General features: G+C 43.4%; 1 protein-coding gene across 1 annotated transcript in view; it reads right to left on the reverse strand.

Annotated features, from left to right (window-relative positions):
• Window positions 1-1,227: 1,227 nt before the first annotated feature.
• Window positions 1,228-16,374, reverse strand: part of noc3l (NOC3-like DNA replication regulator) — a 72,336-nt gene continuing 57,189 nt past the window's right edge. Inside the window, exons 18-21 of the mRNA XM_078412890.1 lie at window positions 12,669-12,797; window positions 11,786-11,883; window positions 10,173-10,257; window positions 1,228-1,739 (exon numbers count right to left, since the gene is read on the reverse strand). Of these exons, the coding sequence (XP_078269016.1) occupies window positions 1,611-1,739; window positions 10,173-10,257; window positions 11,786-11,883; window positions 12,669-12,797 (441 nt within the window). The 3' untranslated portion in view covers window positions 1,228-1,610. The remainder of the gene's footprint in view (window positions 1,740-10,172; window positions 10,258-11,785; window positions 11,884-12,668; window positions 12,798-16,374) is intronic.

Raw genomic sequence — 16,374 nt, forward strand, 5'->3', positions numbered from 1 at the left:
GCAACAGCAGAATAAGCTGTTTGGCATTGGCAGAGAAGATTTGGCAAATTTTTCATGGGCGCAACCCATATACTCAGCTCTGCTGCTCATCCCACAAATGCATGTTCCTTACAAATGTGGCACCATTTAAAAGGGAAATAAACAGGCTTTCCAACGGTATAAGATTTATTGCCAAGAAGCATTGTTACAACAAAGAAATAATCTGCCAAACACAAATTTCCTTACTTTTTGTGCTATGTTTTTATATAATTGTGCACTGTTTATATACCAATGGAAAGAAAAAAATGGTCATAAATCAAAAGGTCTAGTATTAATGAATGATTTCAAATTTTCTTACTGGACATGAGGCCGTTTAAGCATATCAACCTCTAAGGTACATAGCACCACCAGCTGGATAAAGTCACCACCAGATCACGTTAAGAAATATTAGGTCACTAATAGATATATGTAACACGATAAGTCGTCCTTGAACGATTTGTTGCAGCAAAACAGACGTGAATTCTTGCAGGAACTTTCACCCACCTCTAACATAAAGGACCATTGCTTTCATATAAATGTTTCTTAAAGTCATAGTTGTTACAGTGTGGAAACAGGCCCTATGGCCCAACTTGCCCACATTGGCCAACATGTCCCAACTACACTAGTCTCACCTGCCTGCGTTTGGCCTATATCTCTCCAAACCTGTCCTCTCTCCATGTACCTGTCTGTTTCTTAAACGTTGGGATAGTCCCAGCCTCAACTACCTCCTCTGGCAGCTTGTTCCATACACCCACCACCCTTTTTGTGGAAAAACCTACCCCTCGGATTCCTATTAAATTTTTTCCCCTTCACCATAAACCGATGTCCTCTGGTCCTCGATTGGCCTACTCTGGGTAAGAGACTCTGTGCATCTACCCCATGTTAAACCTGATAGTTCTCCAGTTTTATGATTTGACCAACAATGTAGAAATTAAACTTGAAAGACTATATACTTGTTAAATATAATGGGACAGTAATGTGTGTCTGGAATCAAAGATGGAATAAAATGATTCAGGGTTAGGCAGATTAAATTCTATGAAATGTATGAAATAAAAACGGATTTCTTTCAGCACGGAAGCACAAAATAAAACCAGTTTCACATCATGATAAAAAATATTTTTCTTAGCTTCTGTTAAAGAATAAAGTTGCATTTGGATTTGTGGTTTATCAATGCTAAGGATATCAAAGCAAAGAAAATGAACACTGCTCAAAAGTCATGTCAAAAATGTATTATTTAAAAGAAGTAAGTCCACATTCTGAGTTATTACAAAGATTTGTTTGCAGGTTGCATTTTACTGTCACTTTTAAGGCAAGATATTTTATACTAATCTGTAGCATATTCAAATAATTTTGAGTTGTCACCATTCTTGTACCTGTCCAATTAATGATATAGCAACACCTGTTTTATTTTTAATTGATACACGCACTGTGTTCTTGCCATTTCATCTGATTTAACAAGGCTATTCTAGATTCAGGTGTTTACATATATACATTCACCATGGATTTCATAAACAACCAAGAACCGCAGAGCAAACTTGCAGATAATCTGATCTTCAGTTCTACACGTCACTCCTTGAACCTGCAAATTACCATTATGTGCATGACTCTGTTTGCAAATCTTCCATAAATTTGAGCTCCTTGATGTCGGGAGGATTTTCAAGCAGCTGGTTTATCTGAGTTTGTAGCTCCGAATCAAGGAACGCACACTGCTTTGCAGACTTCTGAAATGACAGCAGCACATAGTTTTAGGCCACAACTACGCAAACTTACTATTAAGCAAACCGTACGAAGTGCAAAATGCAAACTACGAATAACATGACCACAACTTTCTTATCTGAGGATAGACACAAAATGCTGGCGTAACTCAGCGGGTCAGGCAGCAACTCTGGAGGAAATTGATGGGTGGCATTTCGGGTCAGGACCCTTGTTCAGACGAAGGGTCACCTAGGCATTTCCATCAGAGATGTTGCCTGACCCGCTGAGCTACTCCAGCATTTTGTATCTATCTTTGGTATAAACCAACATCTGCAATTCCTTTTTATTACATTGTAACTTTGTTATCTGAATGGATCAGAAGGTTGAGATGAATGGGGTTCTGGGTCAAGTTACTGGATTCTTTCTGAAATGATGTGGGGTTTTTTTAGATTTCGATTTTTTATTTTATTTAGAGATACAGAGCGGAAACAGGCCCTTCGGCCCACCGAGTCCGTGCCGCTCAGCAATCCCCGCACATTAACATTATCCTACACACAGTAGGGACAATTTTTACATTTACCCAGTCAATTAACCTACAAACCTGTACATCTTTGGAGTGTGGGAGGAAACCGAAGATCTCGGAGAAAACCCACGCAGGTCACAGGGAGAACGTACAAACTCCGTACAGACAGCATCCGTAGTCGGGATGGAACCTGAGTCTCCGGCGTTGCATTCGCTGTAAGGCACCAACTCTACCGCTGCGCCACCATGCCACCTCAGGCCAGGATAAACTAGTAGATGAATATCATGCAATTTTACAAAGTCATTTTCAGATTGCATGTAATTTATTTGATGGTTAAATGGTGCTGGCCTAGACCTTCTCTCACTGCAACATGGCGAATCATCATGCCAGCGTGAGTTGTCATCTGAGCAAGAACAGAGCCTCGAGTGGAGCAGCGAAGCTCTTGCCCCAGGCCTCACTAACCCCAACCTCACCCCAAAAGCTTCAGCAATTTTTAAAGCTGTCGGGGCGTTTACATTTTTAAACGGGAGGAATTATCCAAAGGTAATATAATTAAATTTATTAAACTAAACAGATCTGTGAAACTTAATTTCTCCTTTGCTTTATATTGTGTAAACTATAATTCCCATTGGAATTGAGATTATGGATCCTCCATCAGGTCAAACCTGATATGTTATCCAAAAGGTAGTCAACCAGATTATTTGCTGGGGTCTGTGTAGGACGGAACTGCAGATGCTGGTTTAAACCGAAGATTAGACTGGGCGGCACGGTGGCGCAACGGTAGAGTTGCTGCCTTACAGCGAATGCAGCGCCGGAGACTCAGGTTCGATCCTGACTACGGGTGCTGTACTGTAAGGAGTTTGTACGTTCTCCCCGTGACCTGCGTGGGTTTTCTCCGAGATCTTCGGTTTCCTCCCACACTCCAAAGACGTACAGGTATGTAGGTTAATTGACTGGGTAAATGTTTTAAAAAAATACTAAAAAATTTTTTTGTCCCTAGTGTGTGTAGGATAGTGTTAATGTGCGGGGATCGCTGGGCGGCGCGGACTTGGTGGGCCGAAAAGGCCTGTTTCCGCGCTGTATCTGAAATATGAAATATGAAATAAATAATAGACACAAAATGCTGGAGTCACTCAGCAGGACAGGCAGCATCTCTGGAGAGAAGGAATGGATGACGTTTCGGGTCGAGACCCTTCTTCAGACTTGTTTCCATAACCTAGTAAGTACCAGTGGTTCAGTCTGCAATTACTAGCCCAGGGCTGTTGACAGAAACAACTGGCAGAAATTATTTTGAAGTGCAGCTAACACCCAACATGTATTTATATAACCGCTTCAGCTAGCATTAGTGGATCCTGAATGACAACTCCACATGTAAGCAGCAGTGTGAAAAGCATGTCACCTTCTATTATGCAACACCCTTTGGCCCACACTGTGCAGACCATGATGTGAATCTGAACTAATCCCATCTGCTTGCACAATGCACAAATGCTTCAATCCCCTGCTGGAGTAACTCAGCGGGTCAGGCAGCATCTCTGGAGAGAAGGAATGGGTGACGTTTCGGGTCGAGACCCTTCTTCAGACTGATGTTGGGGGAGGAGGCGGGACAAAGATAGGATGTAGTCGGAGACAGGAAGACTGATGGGAGAACTGGGAAGGGGGAGGGGATAGAGAGGGAAAGCAGGGACTATCTGAAGTTGGAGAAGTCAATGTTCATACCGCTGGGGTGTAAACTACCCAAGCGAAATATGAGGTGCTGTTCGTCCAATTTGAGCTGGGCCTCACTCTGACAATGGAGGAGGCCCAGGACAGAAAGGTCAGATTGGGAATGGGAGGGGGAGTTGAAGTGCCGGGCCACCAGGAGCTCAGGTAGGTTAAGGCGGACTGAGGGAAGGTGTTCAGCAAAACGATCGCCGAGCCTTCGCTTGGTCTCGCCGATGTAGAGAAGTTGATAAGGTCCCATATAGGAGATTAGTGGGCAAGATTAGAGCACATGGTATTGGGGGTAGGTTGCTGACATGGATAGAAAATTGGTTGGCAGACAGGAAACAAAGAGTAGGGATTAACGGGTCCCTTTCAGAATGGCAGGCAGTGACTAGTGGGGTACCGCAAGGCTCGGTGCTGGGACCGCAGCTATTTACAATATACATTAATGACATAGATGAAGGGATTAAAAGTAACATTAGCAAATTTACGGATGACACAAAGCTGGGCGGCTGTGTGAACTGTGAGGAGGATGCTATGAGGTTGCAGGGTGACTTGGGCAGGTTGTGTGAGTGGGCAGATGCAGTTTAATGTAGCACAGTGGCGCAGCGGTAGAGTTGCTGCCTTACAGCGAATGCAGTGCCGGAGACTCAGGTTCAATCCTGACTACGGGCGCCGTCTGTACGGAGTTTGTACGTTCTCCCCGTGACCTGCGTGGGCTTTCTCCGAGATCTTCGGTTTCCTCCCACACTCCAAAGACGTACAGGTATGTAGGTTAATTGGCTGGGTAAATGTAAAAATTGTCCCTAGTGGGTGTAGGCCTAGTGTTGGTGTGTGGCGATCGCTGGGCGGTGCGGACCCGGTGGGCCGAAGGGCCTGTTTCTGCGCTGTATCTCTAAATCTAAATCTAAAATCTAAATGTGGATAAATGTGAGGTTATCCACTTTGGTAGAAAGAACAGGAAGGCAGATTATTATATGAATGATGTCAAGTTAGGAAATGGGGAAGTACAAAGAGATCTGGGTGTCCTTGTTCATCAGTCACTTAAAGTTAGCATGCAGGTACAGCAGGCAGTGAAGAAAGCTAATGGCATGTTGGCCTTTATGACAAGAGGAGTTGAGTATAGGAGCAAAGAGGTCCTTCTGCAGTTGTACAGGGCCCTAGTGAGACCGCACCTGGAGTACTGTGTGCAGTTTTGCTCTCCAAATTTGAGGAAGGATATTCTTGCTATTGAGGGCGTGCAGCGTAGGTTTACTAGGTTAATTTCCGGAATGGGGGGACTGTCGTATGTTGAAAGACTGGAGCGACCAGGCTTGTATACACTGGAATTTAGAAGGATGAGAGGGGATCTTATTGAAACATATAAGATTATTAAGGGATTGGACACGTTAGAGGCAGGAAACATGTTCCCAATGTTGGGGGAGTCCAGAACCAGGGGCCACAGTTTAACAATAAGGGGTAGGCCATTTAGAACGGAGATGAGGGAAAACCTTTTCAGTCAGAGAGTTGTGAATCTGTGGAATTCTCTGCCTCAGAAGGCAATGGAGGCTAATTCTCTGGATGCTTTCAAGAGAGAGCTAGATAGAGCTCTTAAAGATAACAGTCAGGAGTAATGGGGAGAAGGCAGGAACGGGGTACTGATTGAGAATGATCAGCCATGATCACATTGAATGGCGGTGCTGGCTCGAAGGGCCGAATGGCCTCCTCCGGCACCTATTGTCTATTGACACCTGGAACAGAGGATACAGTAGATGGGGTTGGAGGAGGTGCAGGTGAACCTCTGCCCTGAATAAATACAGCACAAACGTTGCTGCCATATCTGCTTCTACCATTTCTTCTTGCAGCTTGTTCCACGTACCTCCAACCCTCTGTATAAAAGTCATGCCTGGTAGGTCTCTATTCTTTTCCCCTCTCACCTTCAACCAATACTCTAGTATTCCACATTTCCATCCTGGGGTAACGACCATCTTCCCTTACCAACGCCTCTCAGTTTATATACAGCCTCCCGTGCTACAGCACAAACAATCCAGCTTTGTTCTACCTTTCCTTGAATCTAATACTCCCCAAATGCAGGTAGTGTCCCAGCAAACCTTCTCTGCATTCTCCCAATGATTGTATGTGTTTCCTGTCATGCAGCCAACAGAACTCAGTGGGCCGAAGGGCCTGTTTCCGCAGTGTATCTCGAAACTAAATTAAACCCTGATAATGAAGGTAAGGGGTAGGCCATATCTGTGGAATTCTCTGCCTCAGAAGGGTGGCCAATTCTCTGAATGCATTCAAGAGCGAGCTAAATAGAGCTCTTAAAGATAGCGGAGTCAGGGGGTATGGGGAGAAGGCAGGAACGGGGTACTGATTGAGAATGATCAGCCATGATCACATTGAATGGCGGTGCTGGCTCGAAGGGCCGAATGGCCTCCTCCTGCACCTATTGTCTATTGTCTATTGAAGCAGGCCATAAACCTTCCGCACCACCCTATTCACTTATGTGGCACCTTTTAAGGAGCTATGGATTTGCACTCAAAGATCCCACTGTACATCTGTACACCTAAGGTTCTTGCCAATTCAGCTCCCAACACATTAGGTTAAAGCATCTGCCATTTTTCTGCCCAAATTTAAGAATAAAGGATATATCCTGTTCACAAGTTATTGGAGTAGAATTAGGCCATTCGGCCCATCGAGTCCACTCCGCCATTCAATCATGGCTGATCTCTGCCTCCTAATCCCATTTTCCAGCCTTCTCTCCGTAACCCTTGACACCCGTTCTAATCAAGAATTTTCTATCTCTGCCGTAAAAATATCCACTGACGTGGCCTCCACACCCCTCTGAGTCACTGAATTCCTCAGATTAACAACCCTCTGACTAAAGAAGTTCCTCCTCACCTTCTTTCTAAAAGAGCGCCCTTTAATTCTGAGGCTGTGACCTCTGGTCCTAGACTCTCCCACCAGTGGAAACATCCTCTCCACATCCACTCTATCCAAGCCTTTCACTATTCTGTACGTTTCAATGAGGTCCCCCCTCAACTCCAGCGAATACAGGCCCAGTGCCGTCAAACGCTCATCCCACTCATTCCTGGGATCATTCTTGTAAACCTCCTCTGGACCCTCTTCAGAGCCAACACATCCTTCCTCAGATATGGGACCCAAATTTGCTCAGTTCTCCAAATGCAGCCCGATCAGCACCTTATGGAACCTCAACATTACATCTCTGTTTTTGTATTTCAGCGCTCTTGATATAAATATCTTCCTTACTACCGATTCGACTTGCAAATCAACTTTTTGGGAGTCCTACACCAGCACTACCAAGTTCCTTTGTGCTTCCGATTTCTGGATTCTCTCTCCATACATAAAATAATCTGCGCCTTTATTCTTATTAACAAAATGCATGACTCCGCACTTTGCTACACTGAATTTTAATCTGCCACTTCGCTGCCCATTCTCCTAACCTGTCCAAGTCCTTCTCTGCAGAGGCCTTACACTGCCTGACCCTCCACCTATCTTAGCAGCATCTGCAAACTTGGCCACAAAACCTTCAATCCCCTTATCTAAATCATTAATATACAACGTGAGGAGTAGGACCCCTGCGGAACTCCACTAGTCACTGGCAGCCAACCTCAAAAACTCTTTGCCTTCTGCCACCCAGCCAACCCGCTATCCATGCTAGTATCTTCCCTTCAATACTACGGCCTCTCGTCCTCCCCAGCACCCTGACATGCGGCACCTTATCGTAAGGCCTTCTGAAAATCTATGTAAACAACATCTACAGCCTCCCCTCAGTCTGTCCTGCTATTAACTTCCTCAAAGAACTCCAGCAGATTCGTCAGGCAAGATCTTCCCTTCATAAAACCATGCTGACTTCGGCCTATTTTATCATGAACTTCCAAGTACTGCATAACCTCATCCTTTAGAATTGACTCCAAAATCTTACCAACTGTTGTATCCTTCAAGTGTATCTGCCTTACTATCTGCAATTCTATCAGTTTTTGTGTTGTTTGCTAATCAGAACACTTACATTTTTTGGCCAAGTCACTTATATATATTACAAATATTTTCCTGTAGAACAACACTGGTCACAGAACTCCAGATGGAATAACACCCACCCTCTGTCTTTTATGACCAAGCCTATTTTGAATGAACCCTGCCAACTTTCTTACGTTGCTTAATCTTCTAGCTCAGCCTACCAAGAGGGACCTGGTCAAATGCTTTACACATGAATGCATCTAACAAATTCTGACCCATCTACACCATTGTCAGCAGGGAAGTCTCAATCAATATTGGGGAAATCACAATTTTACACACACTGTTGTTTTTACATCTTTCCTGTGCCTCTATTTCCTGCTGGCTGAGATGCCTAAAACATAACATGTTTTAGTGATTGCACCTCTCTCAACACTAAGCTCTACTCACACGGCCTCAATGGATGAGCCCACCATGATGCCCTCTAAATGCAACTGCGATAATCTCCCAGATCAGTAGGTCAACTCCCCCACCTCCTGTACACCCCTCTTTACCATGTCTGAAACATCAACATGTTGGAGCATTGGGCTTAGGGTCATGTCCTTTTCTCAACAGAATTTCTGCAATGGCTACAACATTCTGGTTCCATTTACTAACCCAGGCTCTTGTGTTCATCTTAATACTACATTAATTGAAACTTGGTACAGTTCATGGCAGCACAGTGTCATAGCGGTAAAGTTGCTGCCTTATAGCACCAGAGACCCGGGTTCGATCCTGACTACGGGTGCTTGTATGTTGTTGGGAGTTTGTACGTTCTCCCAGAGACCTGCGTGGGTTTTCTCCGATATCTTCGGTTTCCTCCCAAACTCCAAAGACGCACAGGTTGGTAGGTTGTGGAGGAAAACAACTGCAGATGCTGGTTAAAATCGAAGGTAGACACAAAATACTGGAGTAACTCAGCGGGTCAGGCAGCATCTCGGGAGAGAAGGAATGGGTGATGTTTCGGGTCTGAAGAAGGGTCTCGACCCGAAACATCACCCATTCCTTCTCTCCTGAGATGCTGCCTGACACGCTGAGTTACTCCAGCATTTTGTGTCTACCAGGTTTGTAGATTAATTGGCTTGGCATAAATGTAAAATTGTCTGGAGTGTGTGTAGGATAGTGTTATTGTGCTGGTCGGTGCAGACTCGGTGGGCTGAAGAACCTGTTTGCGCGCTGTATCTCTAAATTAAACTAAAGTTCAAATTATCAGTCTGACCATGTTTTTTAACCATGCCTGTTTTCCTATTAGACTTACTTGACCAAAACTTGACCTTCCCCTTCCTTAATCCCTTTACTTGCTGACCCACTGCTCCGGTTCCCACCAACCTCTCCCGAGTTGCAATGTCAAACGTTTTATCACTTTAAAATGTTTGTTCATATACACCGATCAGCCAACACATTATGACCTGATGAGCCAAAACATTATGGGCACCTGCCTAATATGCTGTTGGTCCTCCGTGTGCAGCCCCATACGCAGCAGGGTGCGATGCACTGTGTATTGTGACACATTCCTCCCGTGACCACCATTAACATTTTCCCGTGACTTGTGCCAGTCGACCTTTTGTCGGTTCGGACCAGACGGGATAGCCTTCGTTGCCCTCGCGCATCGATGAGCCTTGGGCGCCCAACACCCTGTCGCCGGTTTGTGGTTTGTCCCTCCTCGGACCACTGTCGGTCGGTACTCACCACTGCTGACCGGGAGCACCCCACAAGCCTTGCCGTTTCAGAGATGCTCTGACCCAGTCGTCTGGCCACAACAATTTGGCCCTTGTCAAAGTCGCTCAGGTCTTTACTCCTGCCCATTTCTCCTACATCCAACACATCAACTTCAAGAACTGACTGTTCACTTGCTGCCTAATATATCCCACACCTTGACAGGTGCCATTGTAACAAGATAATCAATGTTATTCACTTCACCTGTCAGTGGTCATAATGTTTTCGCTGATCAGTGTAATTAAAATTGCAGCCATAATTAGTGCCTGACCCTCCCTAGAAGAGTATTACGATTGTGGTGCATCATCACCTCCATAAATATTATTTCATCATCCACTTCAAAAATTGGAGCACTTTAAGATAATCAATGTTATATACTTCGCCTGCCAGTGGTCATAATGTTTTGGCTGATCGGTGTAAGCTGAAGCTGGCATAATTTAACTAGTACATACACACAATATACAAAGTTAATAAAACAGCAAGGCAAACAGTAAAAGGTAAGATAAATAACTGATGTTTCTGTTACCTTCTTGTATGATGTGGAAGATGTAATTGGAGGATTGAAGGTCATCCCTTTCATGCTGAATTCTTTAAATAGCTCTGTAGCATGTCTAAATGAAACAAGTAAATACATTTGGTCTCGGCTAACATTTAAAAAAAATTGGTTTGCCATGGACTCACAGTCAAAAAAACTAATTTTGAACGTTGTCTGCTCACGGGATATTTACCAGGATGTTGCCAAGACTAGAGGGTGTGAGCTACAGGGAGAGGTTGCGTAGGCTGGGACTCTATTCTTTAGAGCAGAGGAGGATGAGGGGAGATCTTCTTGAGGTGTATAAAATCATGAGAGGAATAGATCGGGTAGATGCCCAGTCTCTTGCCCAAAGTAGGGGAATCGAGGACCAGAGGACCCAGGTTCAAGGTGAAGGGGAAAAGATTCAATAGGAATCTGAGGAGTAACTTTTTCACACAAAGGGTGGTGGGTGTATGGAACAAGCTGCCAGAGGAGGTAGTTGAGGCTGGGACTATACCAACATTTAAGAAACAGTTAGACAGGTTTAAAGGTCTGGCAGATAAAGTCCACTCCCTTGAGATTCATTATCCAGCAAAATATCCATCTTCGAAATGACTAGGAGATGAAAAGTTATTTTCAGTAACATCGTAATAAAACATCTCACATTTTGCAACATAATCCCACCAGGAAATAACTGTTAAATAGTTATTAAAATGCAATTTCATTTCTGAATAACTTAACGTTTCCATTTCAGTGTTAATTCTGTTAGTGTGTAAGAAGGAACTGCAGATGCTGCTTTAAACCAAAGATTTAAACCAGCATAATTAATTACAGTTTAAACATGTGAGTGAAATAAACCAGAGCAAAAAGAGACTATTTTGGTTATTGAGTCGAGCTACTACTCGCGGAAAAAAGCTGTTTTTATGTCTGGCTGTGGCTGCTTTGACAGTCCGGAGTCGCCTTCCAGAGGGAAGTGCTTCAAAGAGTCTCCTAAAAATGTATCTACTCACAAATATCGCTGCACATAAAAGCTTACTGCATGTCATGCAGAGAAGGGCTGTGTCATGCTAGGTGAACTGAGGTCAAATCTAACCACTTTAGGAGCAAGAAATTTGCCTTTGCCAACCAGTAATACCAAAAGGAAAGATTTTGTTCATTCATGTTTCAGATATGGTCTTCTACTTCTGCCTGCATTCATTTCACAATAAATTTAATTCATAGCAAAACAATTTAGATGCCATATAGTGATACAGTGTGGAAACAGGTCCAAGATATCCCAGCTACACTAGTCCCACCTGCTTGCATTTGGTCCATATCCCTCCAAACCTGTCCTATACATGTACCTGTCTAACTGTAATCTTGTATTCTTAATGTTTTATGCTTTATTCTTAATTGTTTACTGTATGTTCGTGTTGTCACTTGCGAGCGGAGCACCAAGGCACATTCCTTGTATGTGTACATACTTGGCCAATAAACGTTTTGTGTCTACGTGGCCAATAAACGTATTTATTCATTCATTCATTCATGATTTTTTTCCCATTGCCAAGGATTCACAAAGCAGAATAGGATGAAAATTGTTGACCTTGACATTAGGTTAAAGTTATGCAAACAGCAAAATTCCTTACTTTCTGCTTAGTTCTGGTCTCAAGGCTCCAGAGCCCTCTGACGGTGCACCCACACTAAGATGTGCTGCAAACCTTCGCACCACGGGATGAAAATGTCTCTGCAATTATAATAAAAAATGCAGGAGAAAAGCGTGACAATGCTATTCAACTAACTAACTGCAGCAAGTCCTGATTCATGTTACAAGGAGAGTTCTATCTTTTGGTATCTTAAAGGCAATGGAGATTTATTTACAGATAGTCAAATAGCCAAGGATGTACAAATCAACGTCCTACGAAAGGTGGGTGGAAATGAATGCAGGCGCTCCTCAGCTTCCGATGGCGTTCTGTTCCGGGAAACCCATTTGAAACCGAAAGTATTGTAAGTGGAAATGCATTGTAATACGCGCGATCACGTGGCTGGAAGTGAGCGAAGGCTCGCTATGGCTCGCTGCCGTTTGCACCATCACAAAGTCGAACTATCGCAAGTCGAAGCATCGTAAGCCGGGGAGCAGCTGTATTGCAAAACAAATGATGTGGCTTGGACGGGCAGCTAAACTATTACATCTCTTGGACTGAAAAGCTAAAAATTATTTCAAGCAAATAGTGATGTCAAACAGATGAAACCAAATGTAATTTTATACATTTTAAGGAACTTATCATTCACATGTCATAATTTGGTAAAACTGACGAGGAGCGTCTGAATTTTCATGGTTAAGACTCAAAATGCGTAAGAATTGGATTGGGCTTGGCGAGGAATGAGACACGTGTTTTCAGCTCTCAGAAACCATCGGGAATGTCAGCATGGTTCTCCCCACAAATAAAACAGTGAGGAAATACTCGGCTTAAGTGCATTGAACTGCAGCTTTTACCCTAGTGTCTGGTTAGCCGTGCAAAGCAGGTGTACCTGAAGATAATGCAACTCCCATAAAGCAGAGTTCTGTGCATTGCAGTACTCTGGCTCATCCAGCTCTGACAGATAAACTCCACTCCCTTGAGATTCATTATCCAGCAAAATATCCATCTTCGGAAATGACTAGGAGATGAAAAGTTATTTTCAGTAACATCGTAATAAAACATCTCACATTTTGCAACATAATCCCACCAGGAAATAACTGTGTTAAATAGTTATTAAAATGCAATTTCATTTCTGAATAACTTAACGTTTCTATTTCAGTGTTAATTCTGTTAGTGTGTAAGAAGGAACTGCAGATGCTGCTTTAAACCGAAGATTTAAACCAGCATAATTAATCACCAGTGTCTGAAAGCATCATTATAAGATAGACACAAAAAGCTGGAGTAACTCAGCGGGACAGGCAGCAGCTCTGGAAAGAAGGAATGGGTGACGTTTTGGGTCGAGACCCTTCTTCAGACTGGTTAGGGATAAGGGAAACGAGAGATATAGACGGTGATGTGGAGAGATAAAGAACAATGAATGAAAGATATGCAAACAAGTAACGATGATAAAGGACACAGGCCATTGTAAGCTGTTTGTAGGGTGAAAATGAGAAGCTAGTGCGACTTGGGTGGGGGAGGGATAGAGAGAGAGGGAATGGCGGGGTTACCTGAAGGAAGAGATTTTGGATTGGAGAAAGGCTAATTTTGAGGAGATGAGAAAGGATTTAAAAGGAGTGAAATGGGACATTTTGTTTTATGAAAAGGATATAATAAAGAAATGGAGGATATTTAAAGGTGAAATTTTGAGAGTACAGAGTCTTTATGTCCCTGTTCGGTGGAAAGGAAAGAATAATAATTTGAAAGAGCCGTGGTTTTCCAGGGAAATTGGACACTTGGTTCGGAAAAAGAGGGAGATATACAATAAATATAAGCGGCAGGGAGTAAATGAGGTTCTTGAGGAATATAAAGAATGTAAAAGGAATCTTAAGAAGGAAATTAGAAAAGCAAAAAAAAGATATGAGGTTGCTTTGGCAAGTAAAGTAAAAGTAAACCCCAAGGGGTTCTACAGATATGTCAATAGTAAAAGGATAGCGAGGGATAAAATCGGTCCATTAGAGAGTCAGAGTGGACAGCTATGTGCTGAGCCGGAAGAAATGGGGGAGATATTAAACAATTTCTTTTCTTCGGTATTCACCGAGAGAAGGATATTGAATTATGTGAGGTAAGCGAAACAAGTAGAGTAGTGATGGAAATTATGAGGATTAAAGAAGAGGAGGTACGGACACTTTTGAAAAATATAAAAGTGGATAAGTCTCCAGGTCCTGATAGGATATTCCCTAGGACATTGAGGGAAGTTAGTGCAGAAATAGCAGGGGCTATGACGGAAATATTTCAAACGTCATTAGAAACGGGGATGGTGCCGGAAGATTGGCGCATTGCGCATGTTGTGCCTTTGTTTAAAAAAAGGTTCTAAAAGTAAACCTAGCAATTATAGACCTGTTAGTTTGACGTCTGTGGTGGGAAAATTAATGGAAAAGATACTTAGGGACAATATATATAATCACATGGATAAACAAGGCCTGATTAGAAACAGTCAACATGGATTTGTGCCTGGAAGGTCATGTTTGACTAATCTTCTTAAATTTTTTTGAAGAGGTTACCAGGGAAATTGATAAGGGCAAGGTTGTGGATGTTGTCTATATGGACTTTAGTAAGGCATTTGACAAGGTTCCACATGGAAGGTTAATTAAGAAGGTTAAATCGTTGGGTATTAATAGTGAGGTTGCAAGATGGATTCAACAATGGCTGAATGGGAGATACCAGAGGGTAATGGTTGACAACTGTATGTCAGGTTGGAGGCCAGTGTCTAGTGGAGTACCCCAAGGATCTGTGTTGGGTCCACTGTTGTTTGTCATTTACATTAATGATCTGGATGATGGTGTGGCAAATTGGTTTAGTAAGTATGCAGATGATACTAAGATAGGTGATGTAGTTAATAATGAAGTAGATTTTCAAAGTCTACAGAGAGACTTGGGCCTTTTGGAAGGGTGGGCTGAAAGATGGCAGATGGAGTTTAATGCTGATAAGTGTGAGGTGCTGCATTTTGGTAGGACAAATCAAAATAGGACGTACAGGGTAAATGGTAGGAAAGTGTGGAATGCAGTGGAACAGAGGGATCTGGGAATAACTGCGCATTGTTCCCTGAAGGTGGAATCTCATGTGGATAGGGTGGTGAAGAAGGCGTTTGGCATGCTTGCCTTTATAATAGACAATAGACAATAGGAGTAGGCCATTCAGCCCTTCGAGCCAGCACCGCCATTCAATGCGATCATGGCTGATCACTCTCAATCAGTACCCCGTTCCTGCCTTCTCCCCATACCCCCTCACTCCGCTATCCTTAAGAGCTCTATCCAGCTCTCTCTTGAAAGCATCCAACGAACTGGCCTCCACTGCCTTCTGAGGCAGAGAATTCCACACCTTCACCACTCTGACTGAAAAAGTTCTTCCTCATCTCCGTTCTAAATGGCCTACCCCTTATTCTTAAACTGTGGCCCCTCGTTCTGGACTCCCCCAACATTGGGAACATGTTTCCTGCCTCTAATGTGTCCAATCCCCTAATTATCTTATATGTTTCAATAAGATCCCCCCTCATCCTTCTAAATTCCAGTGTATACAAGCCTAATTGCTCCAGCCTTTCAACATACGACAGTCCCGCCATTCCGGGAATTAACCTAGTGAACCTACGCTGCACACCCTCAATAGCAAGAATATCCTTCCTCAAATTTGGAGACCAAAACTGCACACAGTACTCCAGGTGCGGTCTCACCAGGGCCCGGTACAACTGTAGAAGGACCTCTTTGCTCCTATACTCAACTCCTCTTGTTATGAAGGCCAACATTCCTAAGGCTTTCTTCACTGCCTGCTGTACCTGCATGCTTCCTTTCAGTGACTGATGCACTAGGACACCCAGATCTCGTTGAACATCCCCTCTTCCTAACTTGACACCATTCAGATAATAATCTGCCTTTCTATTCTTACTTCCAAAGTGAATAACCTCACACTTATCTACATTAAACTGCATCTGCCATGTATCCGCCCATTCACACAACCTGTCCAAGTCACCCTGCAGCCTTATTGCATCTTCCTCACAATTCACACTACCCCCCAGCTTAGTATCATCTGCAAATTTGCTAATGGTATTTTTAATCCCTTCATCTAAGTCATTAATGTATATCGTAAATAGCTGGGGTCCCAGCACCGAACCTTGCGGTACCCCACTGGTCACTGCCTGCCATTCCGAAAGGGACCCATTTATCCCCACTCTTTGCTTTCTGTCTGTCAACCAATTTTCTATCCATGTCAGTACCCTACCCCCAATACCATGTGCTCTAATTTTGCCCACTAATCTCCTATGTGGGACCTTGTCGAAGGCTTTCAGAAAGTCGAGGTACACCACATCCACTGACTCTCCCCTGTCAATTTTCCTCAAAAAATTCCAGTAGATTTGTCAAGCATGATTTCCCCTTCGTAAATCATAGCATCGAATATAGAAGTTGGGATGTAATGTTAAAATTGTACAGGGCATTGGTGAGGCCGAATCTGGAGTATGGTGTGCAGTTCTGATCGCCAAATTATAGGAAGGATGTCGACAAAATGGAGGGTACAGAGGAGATTTACTAGAATGTTGCCTGGGTTTCAGCACTTAAGCTACAGAG

The sequence above is a fragment of the Rhinoraja longicauda genome, chromosome 16 (genome assembly GCF_053455715.1).
Source record: "Rhinoraja longicauda isolate Sanriku21f chromosome 16, sRhiLon1.1, whole genome shotgun sequence".
Lineage (NCBI taxonomy): Eukaryota > Metazoa > Chordata > Chondrichthyes > Rajiformes > Arhynchobatidae > Rhinoraja > Rhinoraja longicauda.